Below are 13,552 nucleotides of genomic sequence, written 5' to 3'. Positions count from 1 at the left end.
ACCCCGTGCTGTACCTGTCCTGGGAGTGTTTGATGTGGACAGTGTAGAGGGAGCTTTACTCTGTATCTAACCCCGTGCTGTACCTGTCCTGGGAGTGTTTGATGTGGACAGTGTAGAGGGAGCTTTACTCTGTATCTAACCCCGTGCTGTACCTGTCCTGGGAGTGTTTGATGTGGACAGTGTAGAGGGAGCTTTACTCTGTATCTAACCCCGTGCTGTACCTGTCCTGGGAGTGCGTACATCCTACATTAGAACGGTGACTATACTTCAAAATTACTTCATTGACTGATAAGTGTTTATGGATGTCCCGAGGTTACGAAAGACGCTGTAGAAACGCAAGTCATTGCTTTCTGTATCTCACTGTCCCATCCCGCTGAGCACAAAGCAATGGTTAGAAAACCCATGTCACTGAACAACAGGTTAAATAAATCTTGGAGCTGTCAGTGAGTGGAGCTTCTGCCAGTGAGGGGGAGTCACACTGTCACATGCCAAAGATTTTCCATCCCAACCAGCTGTGTGTTTACCTCCCTCTGTATTTACTTATGTCACCATTGGCAACAGAATAAACCTGCCAGCCATAGAGAAACGAAGCTGCTCCTATTCCATGTCTGGACAGGTCAGACATGCTAGACGGTGTGTTAGAGGCAACAGCTGAACTTGATCCAATGGGCGCAGTTTAACCCATAACGCTCTCCATCTCTCTGTCATCTGTCAGTCTCCCTCTGTGGAGATAAACTGCTACATTCCATCGAAATCTCTAAATCTAACCCCGCGTATTCCCCCTCCCTCAAGTGATGCACTTCAGACCTCGAGGACCTGTGGTTAAAGTTAACCATCCTGAGATTATAAAGCTAACACTGTCTGGTGGCTGTTATAAAAATCAAAAGGCACATTCATTGAAGTTTTCAATTAATTTTCAACCAGGGCAAAGGTCCCTAAATTCTGTCCCTCACTCACTCCCATTCCTCCTCCATTCCTCCCTGTCCTTTTCCCCATTGTGCCCTTCCTGTCATCTCCCCTACCCACCCACCTCTTTTCCTGCTCCGCTCCCCTCCCCAGTTCTGGACTCCCTGTTTGGGATCCGTAGGCAGCTGCTGAATGAATGAAGGGTGTGGCTTCAGTACTTTTGAATAAGGCAAGTTGCATCAGGCTGGGATCCAACGGGAGGAGGGTGTATGAGGCCAGAATCTCCATCACAGATTGTCTGACACTCAACTAACACGTCCTCTCTGAACCCCATTACAGCCTGTGACCAGGTCCTGCCCACCTCCCAGAGCCATCATCTATAACAGGAACAGGTTCAGTTAAACTGGCCTCAGCATCAACAAATTCTTTGTTACATCTAACAAGCCCGTTCTGTTTCTTCCCTTCTGTGTTTATGAGCTATTTTAATTTCGTTCCCTGCCCATTCTTTTCACTCTTCTCCAAGAGGTGATGTAGGCTCAGTTTCCAGGATCCTAGTCTGACTGCCCAGCAAATCCTTGGTGCTGAGGTGTGGAGGAGATGTTCCCCCTGTCTGTATGGAGAGAGTCTCGGGTCTTTCCCCTGTCAGAACACTGATGAGGGCCGGAGATAGCTGTGCAGAGGGTTGGGGCTCTGGCATCACATTCCTCTTGCCTCTCTCACTGGCCACCACCCTCCCTGTACTCCCACCTGAGTGTCTGCAGGCTGCTGACCATGGGGCTGACCATAGCCAACCATTGCTGTTGGATGACTGCACTATACAAACAGCCCACACAAACAAAAGCACAGGAACTCCCATTCACAGACAAACACACACAGAGGCACACTCAGACAGGTACAGGCAAAAACACACACATACAACAACAGCAAAAACTTGCATTTTTAGCGGCTTTATTGCAGGTAAACAGCCCAAGACACTTCACAGGAACATTACCAAACAAGATTCAAACACTAAACTACATAAAGAGATATTAGGGCAAACAACCAAAGTTAAGTCTTTAAGGAATTAAAAAACAGAAAATACTGTAAATACTCAGAAGATCAGGCAGCATCTGTAGAGAGAGTAACAGAGTTATGATGCAAGATCATCAACCTGAAATGTCAGCATGGTCACTCTCCACAGATGCTGCCTGATCTGCTGAGTATATCCTGCATTTTCTGTTTCTATTTCAGATTTTCAGCATCTGCGGTATTTTGCTTTTGTGTTCGTGGAGTAAGTTTTACTGTCACCTGACGAAGGAGAGATGGTAGAAATTTAGGGAGGGAATTCCAAAGTGTAGGGCCCAGTCAGCTGAAGACCATCAGTTTAGGAGTGATTAAAATCAGGGGTACATAAGATACCAGATTTAAAGGTGCACAGATAGCTCAGAGAGTTGTGGGACTGCAGGAGATCACAGAGATAGGGAGGTGCAAGGCACCTGAACACATGGATGAGAATTTTAAAACTGAGCCATTTCTGAGCCAGGAGTCTATGGGATGTGGTGCATTAGGATATGGGGAGCAGAGCATTGGCTGAGCTGAAGTTTAAGGAGTATGGAAGATAGGAGACCAGCCAGGAGAGTGCTCATAAACACAGACACACTACATTAAAACAGTGACTATATTTCAAAAGTACCTAACTGGCTTTGGGACATCTTGAGGTCATGAAAGCAGCTACAGAGATGTGACCAGATCTTTCTGTGTTTCATGCATTCCCACATTCCAAGGAATCACTAGACAATGATTAAAAGCAAGAACCCCGGCACATTTTTCTCCTTCCTAACTCCGGAGACTCTAAGACCAATTATAGTATCCCTATCACTCCCTCTGCCTGGGATCACTTCACTCAGGCACAGGCCCAGGATGGAGCCTGGGACTTTCCTGCTCTGCCTGGTGCATCCAACACTTGGGTATTTCTGTCCAGCATTGTAAGCGAGTGTGTAAACACACAAGAACACAAGAATTAGGAGCAGGAGTAGGCCACTTGGCCCCTCAAACCTGGTCTGCCATTCGATAAGATTATGGCTGATCTGATTGTGACTTTGACTCCACTTTCCTGTCTAACCCATCACCCCTGACTCCCTTGTCTATCAAAAACTTATCAAACTGAGCCTTTGGATATTCTGGATGAGCCAGCCTGGCTGTGCTCTGCAGTTTGTTTCCAACTCACGGTCTCCTTACGTGAGCAGATCATATTTGAATAACTTTTCCATCTCCAGCCACAGATGCAAATAGGAGCTATTTGCATAAAATAGAAAATAAAACAAGCAGCTCCAAACCAGAAGAAGTGAAACATGTGATCAGCAAGTCACCAATGAATGGGCTAACGGCTAATGGAGAGCTTGTTCTTTCAGACCTCCAGCGTTCTTTTCCAATCAGTGGAAAAATGAGGAAGGAGTGAAACAGGCATAAAGGAGGTGGCCCATTCAATACATCATCTACTTCCTGCTCGCCCCACCCCCATCCCCAGCTGTGCCCAATTGGTTTAGGTATCTCATTTGCTTCGTCACCACATTTGTCATCAATCATCAGATTCACTGAAGCCAATTTGAAAGTTTTTCTTTACAACAGACACATGGGAACACCACCACCTGGAAGTTCCCCTCCAAGTCACTCACCATCCTGACTTGGAAACATATTGGCTGCTCCTTCACTGTCACTGAACACTGTCACTGCCCCCCACCCCCCTCAAAATCCTGTAACTCCCTCCCTAACAGCACTGTGGGTGTACCTACAGCGGTTCAAGAAGGCAACTCACCACCAACTTCTCAAGGGCAACTAGGGATGGGCAATAAACACCCAGCCAGCGATGCCCACACCCCATGAAGGAATTTTTAAAATCAGAAATACCTACACATGAAGGGGGAAAGGGTTTTGCCTCCCTCTCTCTCTCCACCCACCTTCCTCTCTTTCTCCCAGTCCCCCTCCCCCTGTTTCCCTCAGTTAACCCCTCCTGCCATTGCATCTCCTTTCACCACCCTCCCTCCTCTCTCCTCTGCACTCCATGGTACATGTTTAGTTTAGATAGGCTGGTGGTCCCTCCTCGAGTGAATGGCTGCGATTGCTGAGCACAGTTGAAAGATAATGAAATGTGGTCCTGTTATAAAACAGGAGCCAGCAAGCAGTTTATTTCCATTCCAGTTGCTGATTTGCCAATGCTTGAGACAAAGTTATACCTCCCCCCCCCCTCCCCTCACCACCCCCAGAGTCCCTTACCTTGCAACACGCCCTTCACGCTGTTGATGTCCACCTCTTCCTCTGCACCACCTGTAGACAACATCCTTCCCGACCCCTGGCTCTGGGGAGGACACCACCTGAGGTGAGAAAACTTTTATCAGCGCCGCAGGAAGAAAGGACTCAAATAACCGGCCGGTTTGTTTTATAGATTAAACTGGATTCTGACAGGAGTGAACCTCTCGACACTCAGCTCCTGCCCCAGTGCAGCGACTGTGCCGAGTGGAGCCAACACCAGCCCTGACAAGGAAGCCCGGCTCCAGCCGGGAAAAATATCTCAATTGATTTTTTTTTTTTGGTTTGGCACTATTGTGTGTGTAAATAATCTACTCACTTGGCCCCAATCCACAACCAACCTCATTTACATATTCTTACATTAAACAAATGTTCACAATGTATCAGTGAAAGTCAGCACAACCTGGAGAAATCCCTTTCCTTGGGGGGTCTCTGATCTTTACAAAACAAAACTAGAACAACTCCTGGCTTCTCTCTCTCTCTCTCTCTCTTTACATCTCTCTCTCTGCAGTGTAACCCAGCTCCTACATTCCACTTGCTAGACAAGAAACATCCGAGGTCTATCCAGCTCACCTTCCCTCATCCAGACCCTCACTTGTTAACAACAATACTGGGGTTGTTGACTAATCGCAGCAAGCAATCTCCATTGACTCGGCAGCAAAGTAACTCTCAGTGTCACCCGTCAACTTCAGTGCTGCTCCATTCAGGGACTGATTCAGGGACCGAGGCTGATCTTGCACAGACTGACAATGCTCAGCTCCGAATCTGACACTCACTCACAGCCCATTCATTCCAGAGAGGGGCTTGGCAATGTAATTTTTAAAAAATGCAGTTCATCACCTATTCTAGTCTCTGAGCGGCACGGACATGAAGGGGCAGGATCCACCCAAAATTCAAGGTAGTTCTCCATTTTCTCTCCTCCTCTCCTGAAGGTGCTGACTCTCACTGGGGTACAGGTCCCCTCCTCTCCTGAAGGTGCTGACTCTCACTGGGGTACAGGTCCCCCTCCTCTCCTGAAGGTGCTGACTCTCACTGGGGTACAGGTCCCCCTCCTCCCCTGAAGGTGTTGACTCTCACTGGGGTACAGGTCCCCCTCCTCTCCTGAAGGTGCTGACTCTCACTGGGGTACAGGGTCCCCCTCCTCTCCTGAAGGTGCTGACTCTCACTGGGGTACAGGTCCCCCTCCTCTCCTGAGGGTGCTGACTCTCACTGGGGTACAGGTCCCCCTCCTCTCCTGAAGGTGCTGAATCTCACTGGGGTACAGGTCCCCTCCTCACCTGAAGGTGCTGACTCTCACTGGGGTACAGGTCCCCCTCCTCTCCTGAAGGTGCTGACTCTCACTGGGGTACAGGTCCCCCTCCTCTCCTGAAGGTGCTGACTCTCACTGGGGTACAGGTCCCCCTCCTCTCCTGAAGGTGCTGACTCTCACTGGGGTACAGGCCCCTCCTCTCCTGAAGGTGCTGAATCTCACTGGGGTACAGGTCCCCTCCTCTCCTGAAGGTGCTGACTCTCACTGGGGTACAGGTCCCCCTCCTCTCCTGAAGGTGCTGACTCTCACTGGGGTACAGGTCCCCCTCCTCTCCTGAAGGTGCTGACTCTCACTGGGGTACAGGGTCCCCCTCCTCTCCTGAAGGTGCTGACTCTCACTGGGGTACAGGGTCCCCCTCCTCTCCTGAAGGTGCTGACTCTCACTGGGGTGCGGGTTCTTGCTCACAATTAATGTATTTTCCACTTATTTCACTGTCCGAGTGCAATCTTCCAGCTGCTGTTTAGCTCTCCACAAACCATTTCACTTTCTCCTGTGTAAGATACAGTCCATATCTGCCTTTAATTGATCCACGTTCTCTTGCATTACTCTTATTATTTGTATAAAAACTTTTAATGTTGGCTTTGGAAACTTTTACAAGTTTTTGCTTCAGATTTCCTTTGGCACTGCTTATTAATTTCTGTCATTTTATTGCTCTCCCAATCCAGAGGATCTTGCTTTTATTGTCATAAGCTGTTTCACTTATCTCGGCACTGTTTCTTATCTCATCAGTTGCCTCTGGTTAACTACGCAAGTGGAGCCTTTGCCTTTTAGGGATATATCCTGTGTTTTGCACTGTACCAACTACTTCTTTGAATACTTTCCACTGTTTCTCTGCACAGTTATAGGCTGACATTTCAGTCCGGTACTGAGGGCGTGCTGCACTGTCTTTCGAATACGACGGTAAATGGAGGTCCCGCCTGCCCTCTCAGGGGGTATTATTTCGAAGAGGGCAAGCAGTGTAGTTCTCTGCAGTGTCCCAGCAAAGTGTATCCCTTAACCAAGATCACTCAAAATAGATCTGGTCATTATCACATTGCTGTTTCTGAGAGTTTGGCTTGTGCAAATAAACTATTGCATTTCCTGGAACAGCGATTACCCTTCAAAGATACTTACTTGTCCGTGAAGAGCTTTGGAATGTCCTGAGATTGTGAAAGATGTAAGTCTTTAACAGTTCAGCCCAGTTGACTGTTGTCAATTTGTATTTCATTCCTTTGATCTTTGCCTGTTTTACACTTGCAGTGGACCTCTCCCATTAAGCTCTGCTGTGCCCTTCCACTCCCTCCTAATATAGTAGCCGAGATGTTGACTGCAGTCAAACACAGTGAAGCTCTAATTCGGGAGAGCAGTAGAAAACCAGCTGTCCCAAGCTTTAACATTGGCATAGTAAGAGCATCTATGAATTGGGGGAAAGGTCATGACAGTCCCAGGATGGCCTTTTCCATTACTGTGAAGTGAATGAGCTGGGTAACACCAGACTCCTGCTCAGACAGCAGTAATCTGGCTTGTTTGGCTGTGCCACACACAGTGTTTGATTCTCCTCTGGTGTTCGTACGTCCATCATCAAATACATAAATATCATCTGTACCACTGAAATAACCCTGAGGACACTCCAGTCTGCAGTACAGTACCTAATAGCCAGCCAAAATAACACTATTTGTCCTACCCCACCTCCCACACAAAGCTGCCTTTATTAGCCGAGGCATAGAATATAAGGGCAGGGAGGTTATGCTGGAACTGTATAAAACGCTGGTTAGGCCACAGCTACAGTATTGCGTGCAGTTTTGGAATCCACATTACAGGAAAGATGTGATTGCACTAGAGAGAGTGCAGAGGAGATTTACCAGGATGTTGCCTGGGTTGGGGAGTTTTCGTTATGAGGAGAGATTGGATAAACTGGGGTTATTTCCCTGGAGCAGAGGAGATTGAGGGGGGACATGATTGAGGTGTATAAAATTATGAGGGATATAGATAGGGTAGACAGGAAGGAACTTTTCCCTTTGGTGGAGGGATCAATAACCATGGGGCATAGATTTAAAGTAAGGGGCAGGAGGTTTAGAGGGGATGTGAGGAAGAATGTTTTCACCCAGAGGGTGGTGGGAATCTGGAACTCGCTGCCTGAAAGGGTGGTCGAGGCAGAAACCCTCATAACATTGAAGAAGTATTTGGATGTCCACTTGCGATGCCATGGCACACAAGACTATGGGCCTAGTGCTGAAAAATGGGATTAGAATAGTTAGGTACTTGTTTGACTGGCGCAGACTTGATGGGCCGAAGGGCCTTTACCTGTGCTGTAGGCCTCTATGACTCTATCTCTGTGAAATCCTCCAGCCCTACAATGCTCTGACATTTCTGCTCCTCCAGTTCTGGCATCTGGCACATGCCCAGTTTTAATTGCTTCACCATTGGTGGCCATGCCTTCAGTTGCCTAGGTCCCAAGCTCTGGAATTCCCTTCCAAAACTCCTCTGCCCGCCCCGTCCCCCCACCCCCAACTACCTCTCTCACCTCCTTTAAGACACTCCTCAAAATCTACCTGTTTGACCAAGCATTTGATCATTTGTCCTGACAGCTCCTTCTTTGGCTTGGTGTCAAATTTTGATTGATAACACTCTTTGGATCTTGGAACGTTTCTGCAAATGTATAAATTCAGTTGTAACACACTCCAGATCATGAGTTATACTCTGTGTTACACTGGGTAAAATAGTCTACATAAACTGTGACTCAGATTTCCTGCATCAATTTTTGACAGGAGTCCCACTAATGTAGTTGGCGTTACAGTGCGACTTTTATGGTATTGCCCAAAGTTTTTCTTTTATTCATTGGATGTGGCCAGCCAGCCCTAAATGCCCTCTGAACAGGGGCAATTAAGAGTCAACCAGTCTGGGGTCACGTGTGGGCCAGTAAGGATAGCAGATTTCCTTCCCTAAAGGGCATTTATGAACCAAATGGGTTTTTACAACAATCAGCAATGGTTTCATGGTCATCAGGCTTTTAATTCACCATCTGCCATGGTGGGATTTGAACCCAGGTCCCCAGAACATTGCCCTGGGTCACTAGAGTACTAGTCCGGTGACAATACCACTATGCCACTGACACTTTCCAGGCTGTGAATTCCATTTTTTTTTGTTGGTTCATGTATTGTCAGCATCACTGGTATAACCAGCATTTGTTGCCCAACTCTAACCGCCCTTGAGAAGGTGGTGATGTGGCCAGCCAGCCCTAAATGCCCTCTGAACAGGGGCAATTAAGAGTCAACCAGTCTGGGGTCACGTGTGGGCCAGTAAGGATAGCAGATTTCCTTCCCTAAAGGGCATTTATGAACCAAATGGGTTTTTACAACAATCAGCAATGTTCACCTTCTTGAACCGCTGCAGTCCATGTGGAATAGGTACACCCACAGTGCTGTTAGGTAGAATGCCAGTGACAATGAAGAAATGGCAGTTTAGTTCCAAGTGACAATGGTGTGTGGCTTGGAGGGGAACTTGTAGGTGATGGTGTTCGCATGCATCTGCTGCCCATGTCCTTCTAAGTGGTAAGGGTTACAGATTTTAAAGGTGCTGTCAAAGGATGCTTGGTGAGTTGTTGCAGTGTATCTTGCAGATGGTACATACTGCTGTCACTGTATGTCAGTGATAGAGGGAGTGAATGTTTAAGGTAGTGATGTGGTGCCAATTAAACAGGCTGCCTTATCCAGAATTGGGTCGAGCTTCTTGTGTGTTGTTGGAGCCACACTCATCCAGGCAAGTGAAGAGTATTCCATGACACTCCTGACTTGTGCCTTATTGGTGGTGAACAGGCTTTGAGGTATCAGGAGAATTCCTAGCCTCTGACCTGCTCTTTTAGACATGTATATATAGCTGGTGCAGTTCAGTTTCTGGTCAACAGTATCCCCCAGGGCCAGGATGTTGATGGTGGTGGATTTAGTAACGGTAATGCTGTTGAATGCCATTGATAGTTAGATTCTTGATGGATGCTCCATCATTGAATATATTTAAGCTGGGATAGACAGATTTTTGGTCTCTCAGAGAACCAAGGGGTGGAATTTTATAGCCCCGTCATGGTGGGGGCAGGGCCATAAAATGCAGCTAGCTGCTCAAAGGTCCATTGACTTGGGCAGGACTGGGAAATCCCACCAGTGGAATGGGCCATAAAATTCCACCCGAGGTAAATGGGAAGAGGGTGGGAATGATGTTGAAGCCCAAGACAACCATGATCGTATTGCATAGTGGAGTAGACTCGACAGGTCATATGGTCTACTCCTACACACATTGCTTATGTTCTTATGATGGAGAATAGACTGATGAGGTAGTAATTCACTGGATTGGATTTGTCCTGCTTTTTGTGGACAGGACATACCTGGGCAATTTTTCACATTGTTGTGTAGATGCCAGTGATATAGCTGTACTGGAACAGCGTGGTTAGGAGCAAGATGGGATGCTGTCAGAAGCGATAGCTTTTGCTGTATTCCGGTCAAGAGGTTGGGAATTCTCCAGCGAGTAACTCACCTCCTCTCCCCAAAGCCTGCCCAACATCTACAAGGCACAAGTCATGAGTGATAAATGCACTTCACTTGCCTGAATAAGTGCAACTCCAACAATACCCACAGCCCATGAAAGAATATTAAAATAAAATCCAGTGACTTCAGCCATTTTTTAATGTCTCGTGAAGTGAATCAAATTGGTGAAGACTGGCACCTCTGATGTTGGGGGCCCCAGGAGGAGGCCAAGATGGATCATCCACTCGGCCCTTCTAGCTAAACATTTTATTTAAATTATTTTTATTGGGATGAAGGCTTTATTGGCTAGGCCAGTATTTGCTGTCCATCCCTAATTGCCCTTGAGAAGGTGGTGGTGAGCCACCTTCTGAACCGCTGCAGTCCATATGTTGTAGGTACATCCACAGTGCTGTTAGGGAGGGAGTTCCAGGATTTTGATCCGACGACAATGAGGGAACAGTGATACAGTTCCAAGTTAGGATGGTGTGTGGTTTGGAGGGGAACTTGCCGGTGGTGGTGTTCCAGTCTGCTGCCTTTGTTCTTTGAAGCAATGGAGGTTTCTGGTTTGGAAAGTGCTGTCGCAGGAGGTTTGGTGAGTTGCTGCAGTGCATCTTGTAGATGGCACACACTGCTGCCACTGTGCATCGATGGTGCAGGGATGTTGAAGGTGGTGGGTGGGGTGCCAATCAAGTGGGCTGCTCTGTTCTGGATGATGTTGAGCTTCTTGAGTGTTGTTGCAGCTGCACTCATTAGGGCAAGTGGAGATTATTCCTTCACACTCCTAACTTGTGCTTTGTAGATGGGTGAATGAGCTTTGCAGAGTCAGGAGCTGAGTTACTCGCAACAGAATTCCCAACCTCTGACCTGCTCTTGTAGCCACAGTATTTATATGGCTAGTCCAGTTCAGTTTCTGGTCAATGGTGACCCCCAGGATGTTGATAGTGAGGGATTCAGTGATGGCAATGTCATTGAATGTCAAGGGGTGATGGTGAGATTCTCTCTCGTTGGAGATGGTCATTGTCTGGCACTTGTGTAGCATGAATGTCGCTTGCCACTTATCAGCCCATGCCTGAATGTTGTCCAGGTCTTGTTGGATAGGGAAAAAGACTGGTACAATATCTGAGAATTTGCAATCATTATGCAATCATCAGCAAACACCCCCACTTCTGACCTTATGATGGAGCGAAGATCAGCTGAACTCCTGCAGTGATGTCCTGGAACTGAGAATGATTGACCTCCAACAACCACAACCAGGAGCAGGCCATAAAGTCCCTCCAGCCTACTCTGCTATTCAATAAGGTCATGGCTGATCTTGTATGTCAAGTCCACTTTTCAGCCCTAACTCTGGCCTTGGTTCAGTTAATGCCCAAAAATCTATCAACCTCATCGAGGAATTCCAAAGGTTCACAACCTTCTGAGTGAAGACATTTCTCATCTCAATCCTAAATTGCCAACCCCTTATCTTAGCTAAGGGTGTGTCTTAGTTCTAGGGAACTAAGGGAGCTAAGTTCTAGGGGCCAAGGGAAACAGCCTCAACTCATCTACGCTGTCAACCTTTTTAAGAATTTTATATATTTTAATTAGAACATCTCTCATTCTTGATCTCTCATCCAAACTCCAGAGAATTATGGCTCATTCTAATCAATCTCATGGAACTCTCTCATCCCAGGAATCAATCCAGTTTAATACAGAGTAAAGCTCCCTCTACACTGTCCCCATCAAACACTCCCAGGGCAGGTATAGCACGGGGTTAGATACAGAGTAAAGCTCCCTCTACACTGTCCCCATCAAACACTCCCAGGACAGGTACAGCACGGGGTTAGATACAGAGTAAAGCTCCCTCTACACTGTCCCCATCAAACACTCCCAGGACAGGTACAGCACGGGGTTAGATACAGAGTAAAGCTCCCTCTACACTGTCCTCATCAAACACTCCCAGGACAGGTACAGCACGGGGTTAGATACAGAGTAAAGCTCCCTCTACACTGTTCCCATCAAACACTCCCAGGACAGGTACAGCACGGGGTTAGATACAGAGTAAAGCTCCCTCTACACTGTCCCCATCAAACACTCCCAGGACAGGTACAGCACGGGGTTAGATACAGAGTAAAGCTCCCTCTACACTGTTCCCATCAAACACTCCCAGGACAGGTACAGCACGGGGTTAGATACAGAGTAAAGCTCCCTCTACACTGTCCTCATCAAACACTCCCAGGGCAGGTATAGCACGGCATTAGATACAGAGTAAAGCTCCCTCTACACTGTCCCCATCAAACACTCCCAGGACAGGTACAGCACGGGGTTAGATACAGAGTAAAGCTCCCTCTACACTGTCCCCATCAAACACTCCCAGGACAGGTACAGCACGGGGTTAGATACAGAGTAAAGCTCCCTCTACACTGTCCCCATCAAACACTCCCAGGACAGGCACAGCACGGGGTTAGATACAGAGTAAAGCTCCCTCTACACTGTCCCCATCAAACACTCCCAGGACAGGTACAGCACGGGGTTAGATACAGAGTAAAATTCCCTCTACACCGTCCCCATCAAACACTCCCAGGACAGGTACAGCACGGGGTTAGATACAGAGTAAAGCTCCCTCTACACTGTCTCCATCAAACACTCCCAGGACAGGTACAGCACGGGGTTAGATACAGAGTAAAGCTCCCTCTACACTGTCCCCATCAAACACTCCCAGGACAGGTACAGCACAGGGTTAGATACAGAGTAAAATTCCCTCTACACTGTCTCCATCAAACACTCCCAGGACAGGTACAGCCCGGGGTTAGATACAGAGTAAAATTCCCACTACACCATCACAAACACTCCCATGGCAGATAAACAGTGGGTTAGAGAGTAAAGCTCCATTTACACCAACGTTAGAAGAACGAGTGAACAAGCGTGAGATCACTAGCCAACCTCCTGGAATCTGGATGCAACAGGAAACAGATTGCCCATTGATAATGAACTGCAGGCAGTTTGGAGCCGTAGCACCATGCTCACAATTAACAATGCCGCCAGTGCCCTTGATTGCAGGGCTCCTCCACCCAGCAGAGAGTCACGGCCAAGGGGTGGCAAGAGAGAACTTCAACCCATCAGCCTGGAGCCAACAAAAATCAAGGTTCTAATTGTGAAGTGTCACTGCCTCAAACTACAAGGCCACATCAAAGGTTTTTGCAGAAAATAAAAGCTCATGGTGTAGGGAGTAACATATTGGCATGGATAGAAGATTGGCTGGCTAACAGGAAGCAGAGAGTTGGCATAAATGGGTTTTTTCCTGGTTGGCAGGATGTGACTAGTGGAGTCCCACAGGGATCAGTGCTGGGGCCTCAGCTTTTTACAAATTATATAAATGACTTGGATGATGGGGCCGAAGGATGGTAGCTAAACTTGCTGACAACACAAAGATAGGTCCAGAAAGTAATTGTGAAGAGGATGTTGAGGAGGCTACAAAGTGACATAAATAGGTTAAGTGAGTGGGCAAAGATCTGGCAAATGGAGAATAATGTGGGAAAATGTGAAATCGTTCATTTTAGCACGAAAAATAAAAAGGAAGCTT

At 47.4% G+C, this 13,552-nt stretch overlaps 1 protein-coding gene across 1 annotated transcript in view; it reads right to left on the bottom strand.

The window, feature by feature from the left end:
* Positions 1 to 4,393, bottom strand: part of LOC144693526 (uncharacterized) — a 67,522-nt gene extending 63,129 nt beyond the window's left edge. Inside the window, exon 1 of the mRNA XM_078563369.1 lies at positions 4,159 to 4,393. Coding sequence (XP_078419495.1) covers positions 4,159 to 4,222 — 64 coding nt within the window. The 5' untranslated portion in view covers positions 4,223 to 4,393. The remainder of the gene's footprint in view (positions 1 to 4,158) is intronic.
* Positions 4,394 to 13,552: the final 9,159 nt, after the last annotated feature.

The sequence above is a fragment of the Cetorhinus maximus genome, chromosome 18 (assembly GCF_964194155.1).
Source record: "Cetorhinus maximus chromosome 18, sCetMax3.hap1.1, whole genome shotgun sequence".
Classification (NCBI taxonomy): domain Eukaryota; kingdom Metazoa; phylum Chordata; class Chondrichthyes; order Lamniformes; family Cetorhinidae; genus Cetorhinus; species Cetorhinus maximus.
This window is presented reverse-complemented; position numbering and strand designations above follow the sequence as displayed.